This window comes from Exserohilum turcica (assembly GCF_000359705.1).
Source record: "Exserohilum turcica Et28A unplaced genomic scaffold SETTUscaffold_3, whole genome shotgun sequence".
NCBI classification, from domain to species: domain Eukaryota; kingdom Fungi; phylum Ascomycota; class Dothideomycetes; order Pleosporales; family Pleosporaceae; genus Exserohilum; species Exserohilum turcicum.
Window position 1 is genome coordinate 3,350,791 of NW_007360136.1, and position 6,515 is coordinate 3,357,305.

The 6,515-nt window shown below is 53.0% G+C and overlaps 2 protein-coding genes across 2 annotated transcripts; one reads left to right on the plus strand and one right to left on the minus strand.

Moving 5' to 3' along the window:
* Window positions 1-543: 543 nt before the first annotated feature.
* On the plus strand, window positions 544-2,820 carry SETTUDRAFT_172337 (uncharacterized protein; the record flags this gene model as incomplete). The annotated part of the gene is made up of 3 exons (XM_008029676.1): window positions 544-813; window positions 861-2,118; window positions 2,186-2,820. The coding sequence occupies 3 exons, from the start codon at window positions 544-546 to the stop codon at window positions 2,332-2,334; spliced, it is 1,677 nt and encodes a 558-aa protein (XP_008027867.1). The 3' UTR covers window positions 2,335-2,820.
* Window positions 2,821-4,156: 1,336 nt separating this feature from the next.
* Window positions 4,157-5,060, minus strand: SETTUDRAFT_172338 (uncharacterized protein; the record flags this gene model as incomplete). The annotated part of the gene is made up of 2 exons (XM_008029677.1): window positions 4,157-4,965; window positions 5,021-5,060. The coding sequence occupies 2 exons, from the start codon at window positions 5,058-5,060 to the stop codon at window positions 4,238-4,240; spliced, it is 768 nt and encodes a 255-aa protein (XP_008027868.1). The 3' UTR covers window positions 4,157-4,237.
* Window positions 5,061-6,515: the final 1,455 nt, after the last annotated feature.

Here is a 6,515-nt window from a genome sequence, read left to right on the forward strand (position 1 = left end):
CAACTTCAAAAAGCAGCCCGTGTTGAGCGGGAGAAGGGTTGGGAGGAGACCAGAAAGCGGAAGGCTGCAGAGAAAGCCGAAAGAGAGCATCGTAGAAGCCTCCGCGACGCTGCCAAAGCTATACAATTGCCCCAATCGGGTAAGCGCAAAGCGTCAAAACCTCATAAGCCAGCTACAAAGCGTCAAAAGTGTGGTGGTGTTGCTCCAGCTGTGGTGGGAGCCGCAAGGGTTGCACGAGCTGCTCCACCGCGTAGTCGACGGCAACGACCGATAACGCCCTCCAAAAAATTTCTGAATAAGCCAAAACTTTCGTAGGCCTGTATATAGTATAATCCTAGCTTTGCGCAATTTTATTACGATTTGTGGTGGCTCTACAGCCTCATCTTGTTGACTATATTGAGTTGTTGGGGGTGCTCAACTGGCGATGGTGCTCATCTGGTGCACGGGCACTGTAGTCTGCATTCGGCCTACCTCGGCTTCTCCGCAGCATCATCGAGCTTCACAGCATTACACTACATCACTTCGTCCTCGTTCAATACCGTCATGTCACCTAAAGAATCTTCCCCCACAGCCAGTTGGCAGCTCGTCGCCCAGAGAAAAAGGGACGAGCAGAGTAAGCGCATCCCGCCAGACTGGAGGTTGGCCACTCTGCCAGGGCCAGACGTGCACAACTACCTCGACATACCACGCAAATGCGGGCTCTTAACCGGACCAGAGCTGCAAATCACAGAACACTACGATGCCGTTGCACTCGCCGCAGCCATCAGGGACAAGAGATTAAGGTGCATTGACGTGGCTCGAGCCTTTTGCAAAGTAAGCGTGGCATTTGGCAAGTCAATGGGATCCTAATCGTGCGGTAGAGAGCAGCCATCGCACACCAACTCACAAACTGTCTTACCGAAATTTTTTTTCACGACGCTTTAAAAAGAGCCGCGGCGCTCGATGCCCACTTGGCGGCAGGGAAAGCGCCTCTTGGACCTCTGCATGGCGTGCCCGTTTCGCTCAAAGATACCTTCAAAGTCCGTGGATACGATGCCTCTATTGGCATTGCGGCCTTGTGCTTTAACCCAGCAGCTGAAAACTCCATCTTGGTGGATTGCCTGCTCAACGCTGGCGCTATCTTGTACTGCAAGAGTAACGTCCCGCAAACACTCATGGCCTTGGATTCCCACAATAACATATTTGGGCGCACGCTGAATCCGTTCAACACAGCTGTCACAGCTGGCGGAAGTTCTGGCGGTGAGGGCGCCTTGCTAGCTATGCGTGGCTCCATCCTGGGCGTGGGCACAGATGTCGGAGGTAGTATCCGCATTCCAGCCATGTGCGATGGAACATTTGGTATCAAGCCAAGCTGGGAGCGTATACCCTACGCAGGCCAAGAAGGCGGCTCCTTACCAGGTGCCAGCAAAATCGGCATTCCCGCCAGTGCAGGTCCCCTCGCCCACAGCATGCGCGACATGGACCTCTTCTTCAGCGCCGTGTCCTTGCAGAGACCGTGGGAGAAAGACCCAGACGTTGCACCGCTGTCATGGCCCTCCCTTAGCCTCTCTAAGCGCAAACTCAGAATCGGCATCGTCAGACGAGACGGAGTCATTGATCCGCACCCACCTGTCCTCCACATCCTCGACGAAGTCAAGGTGAAGCTGCAAAAGGCAGGCATCGACGTTGTCGAAATGGATATCACACCTCTCTTCTCTCAATGCCAGTCTCTCGCCAACGCTCTCTTCGGCATCGAAGGCGCAAACGACATGTTTGACCTGCTCGAATCCTTCAACGAGCCTCTCTCGCCCTGGCTCTCCACCCGTCTCAGACGCAAGAAGCCCATGGACCTGCAACAGGTACAGCAGCTCCATGGCAGACGCGAGAAACTGCGAATCGAGTTCTTGAAAATCTGGAAAGACACGCACGGCGAGATTGATGCTTTCATCTGCCCTGTTGCTCCACATCCTGTTCCGCCGATTGATAGGTACAACGGCGTGAGCTACACTAGTTCCTTTGTCCTGCTGGATTATCCCGCCGGTGTTGTGCCAGTACGGCTCTTCGACAAGGCCGACATGCTTGGTGAGATGGAGCACAATGAGCCTCTGGGTCCATGGGATAAAGCCAACCGTGCGCTTTGTACGTTATGAAGCTTCTGAACTATAACCTACGATACATGGGTGCTGTTTGCTGACGCCAGATTTAGGGACAAACTTTGATCGCTCGGTTTACCTTGGAACACCGCTTTGCGTGCAGGTTGTTGCGCCGAGACTGCAGGAGGAGAGGCTGATAGCTGCCATGAGTGCTGTCGATGAGGCGTTGAAGGCACAAAGCCATGTCGGAGCCAAGCTGTAGCTTAGCCATGCTGCAACGCCTCATACTGGTAACCGCATGGCAGTAAACGAATAATTGTCAAGTGAGGGCCTTGCACTCCTCTTGGGCTGCTTTATCAACAATATTACATACACGCGATTGTGAAGAATTTGCAATGGCCGAGTAGAATGCATGCATACCTAATCATCAATCATTCTTCTCCTGTGTTCTATACTGACCTCAACTTACTCCAACTCGTCGTCTCTACATCCCTTTGGTGCAGTCACTGGATTACATCTCGCAGCTCGGCCCCCCGGCAACCTCACCACGTAATCCCACCCATATCTACTGCTCATGCCCCAAGCCGGAAAATCCGTGGTGACAATCTGTGCGCCGCTACTAAACGCGCGGTCCCGCTGCTCCGTCGAGCGGTTGAGCAAAGTCCCAATCGGGATATCCGCACGCGTACGAACTAGATAACCCTTTCTCACCAGGCGCTGGATCTCAGCGCTGCCGTTACCGCGCGGCTCGTTGTACTTAATAAACGCCGCGTCGGGGGAGCCTTCAAGCGCATTCGTGAAGACGGTTCTGTTCTGCAGGCTCGGCGCGCCCGTGAGGTAGAGTTGGCGCGGGGAATTGGGATCGCTGGGTTTCGGGTCGTTGTCCATGTAGAAGAGGATGCGGCCGCGCGTGGCGGCGAGACTGGGCCAGCCGTGCTGCAGGATGGATTGCTCCAGCGTGAGATTGGCTGTGCGCACGTCGTCTGGGCGGATGAGTTGCGAGCGCGGGAAGACGGATAGGATTTCGGCGTCGACGTTGAGAAGGCGGGCTAGCGTCCAGTTTGTGGCTTCGCCCGGACACACGCCGCCGTATTTTCAGGCGGGTGCGTCGGTCTTGAGCTCCAGGTCTACCGTGATGGGAACGTGTGTTGGATGGGCGTCGGACCAACGCTTGAGTTCCTGCAGGCAGTCGATGAAGGTGTGGCATACAGAGTCCGGGTCGAAGTCGGTCACGTGGAACACTTTGATGCCAGGCTTTTTAAAAATATCGCCGTCAAACGGCGTAGTTTTGTTTGTGAGATTGGATAGGGTCCAGATCAGGGGCGGGTAGTATAGGCTGCCGTGCTCATCGGAATGCAAATCGAGCTCAAGCGAACGAACGGATTGATGTTCCAGCTGGTTGTGAAGCTCGGCGTGCGAGTAGAAATAGTCTTGCGGCGATGGCACGTTTTTTTCGAAAACGGCACGCTCGGCGAGGGATACTTCACGATGGTACGAGTTGTGCGTGCCAATGACCTGGATGTGGTTGAAGCGAAGATCGGGTCTGGAGGCTGATGCGCTCTCTGTGTGTCGTCAGTGACGCGCACATGTTTCCGTAGGAGTGTGATCTTACGAGCAAAGAGCACCATGCCCGCAGAAGCCTGGTGTAGTTAGAAAACTAGTATTCACTCTGTCGGACCCAGGAAATCTTACCCATGACGCCAGCATACTGCCGTCTGTGCCCTCAAACGGTGTGTACAAAATGAAGCCGCTCAATGCAAAGAGCAAAGCTGCTGGCAGCAGGTATCTGCTCCTATATATTCTTTGACCCATGTCTTTGTGCCTTCCCTGGTGGTGTGTTGCTAGGACGTAAAGGTCAATGTTGCTCCTGCCATGCATATGTTCACGCTAGCTTCCCGCGTGCGTGGTCTTACCTTCTCCTGTCATTGGTCAATTGCTCTGCACGCGGCCAGCCCGTCGACTGATTTGCGGGCCGTGAACTTGGAGATACCGAGGACAAGAGATGAATTAGTAGATTCGAATGATTTGTATGATTTTCTGTCGATTAATAATATATGTGAGCGAAACATGGGGTGAACTAAAGAGGGATATCATAGGCCTGTGCTGTTACCACGTGAATTGAGTTGCAAAATGGACGTCCTCATGTACTCTGCTTCTAGCACCCTTTACCACTCGTACTTGGCTCCATTCCGGCCTATGAAGCAGCCCACATGCTCATCTCTTTGACCCTCGACAATCTCCAACAAGCCTTTCGCACTTGTTTCGGTACTGTCAACACCCTGCTTGATTCTCTCTTCCTTGTCACCTCCAATGTCCGACGCGACGTAGCCAGGGCAGAACGCCCACACTTTGAATCCTTCAGACTTGAGCTGGAAGTACTGGTATGCCGTCAGCATGTTCAGCGCTGCCTTGCTCATGCGGTAGCCAGGATAACGGGCGCCTGAATAAGGCAAGCTGTGGTCCGAGATGGAGCTTATGCTGGCCATTATCGACGTGACGTTGACGAGGCGCGGGCTAGAGGACTTTTTCAACACTGGGATGAAAGCCTGAGTGACTATGGCAGGGCCGAACACGTTGGTCTCAAAGGTATCCTGGAGGACCTTGCGGTCGGGCCACTGGCCGTCTCGCTCCGGGCATATACCGGCATTGTTGATCAAGACGTCGAGACGGCCAAAGTCGTGCTCAACTTTTTTGGCTGCTGCCTGGATGGATGCGTCATCGGTGGCATCGAGTTGAACGACGGAAACAGTGCCTTGGATACCGGGCCTGGCCTGTACGTCTTTGTGGACTTTCTCGCCTTTGGAGAGGTTGCGCGCGCCGATGATAATGTGGTATTTCGGTGAAGCAGAGGCAATGTATATCACAGTCTCTAGACCAACACCGTTTGTACCTCCTGAGAGAGAGAGCGTCAGTCTTGGCAGTTGAGACGTGTTGTACGATGATGGTACCTGTGATTAGGATGAGTTCCTTTTCAGTGTTTGCTGTCATGATTGTCAGTGGGACGATGAGTTTACGCAAAGAAGAGTCTGGATGAATAGATGGCAACCGTGCTGTGGCTGAATCAGACCCCTAGACCTCGCGTGACAGATATATATACTCAGTCCAAATGAATCGTAGGACAGCGGGTGGCTCAGGCGTCCAATACACAAACTCACGTTCTCCAAGAACGATTAGGCTTGCGCCTTTATGGTCGGACTTAATCGATAACTCCGATGGGGGCTGGGGAGTGATGGACTTAGGAGGATGTACTGCGAGGGCACCCACATGCTTGCGTACAATTTTCATGCCGCCGTCTTACAAACGAACTGCCTTTGACCAAGGCGCACGGTATTGTAAACTGAGTGGGCGATTGGTGGGGCAGAAAACGATACATTCAAGCCAGTACATATGCACCCTATTCGGTCCGTTCTGGGTAGAGGTTCGCATTCGAAGAGCGGTAAGAGCTTCTTTCGCATGAGATGGGGTGAAGAGTATCCGCCCAAGGCCTCGTTCAGGTCCTCTATGCAGTTCACTTGGAGTGTGGTGTCGCAGTGTATACTTAACCGTGTTTTTCTAGGTCTAACTTTGTCCGTGGCGTCACGTGGGAGAAGGCGTGGAAGTAAGAGATTCCCGCTAGGGCATAGTGAAAGCTCTTCCCAATCCGGCCATAATGACGCCTTGTATGAGCAAAATCGTCTAGTCGGCAGCCTTGTTTTCCGGTTGAGAATAGTGCAAGCGCTGTCAAATATGGTTTGCCATGGCGTACAAGTGCGGAAGTCGATGATTACCCGGATGCACTGCTTTCAAGGGAGAAAAGAGGAGGAATAATAGAGAAAAAGAAAACGTGCTATGCCAATGGGACAGCACTGCTTGCTGGTTGCGACGTCGTACTTGTGCTTAGAGGCTCAACGGATCAGTCGCATGGGACAATAACTAGCCCCACCACAAAGTGCGCGCGACCACAAAGTGCGCGCGCGCCTTACAACCACCTCAACCTCAACGCGTCGTATCCCCACCACCATGGCTAATATTGAGGCTGCGCTTGCAGCTATTAATGCCCTAGGACCTGATGAGCCTTTTTCGTATACAGATATTGCAAAAAAATATGGTGTTGTTCGATCTACGCTTACCCGAAGACACCAAGGCCTACACGCCTCACGCGCGATAGGTGGCCAAAAACGGCAGCTCCTCCACCCACAGCAGGAGCAGGCCCTAATCGCCTATATCAATCGACCAACAGATAGAGGCTTACCACCTACTCAGCCAATGATACGCAATTTTGCCTCACAGATCGCCAAGACTGAGGTTGGAGTACACTGGGCTAGTCGCTTCGTCCAGCGCTATCCTGATCAACTTACCTCAAGGTGGGCAAAAGGCCTTGATAACTGTCGCCACAAAGCAGATTCAAGAAGCAAATACAACCTCTACTTTAGCCTCCTACGCGATAAAATTAATCAATATCAC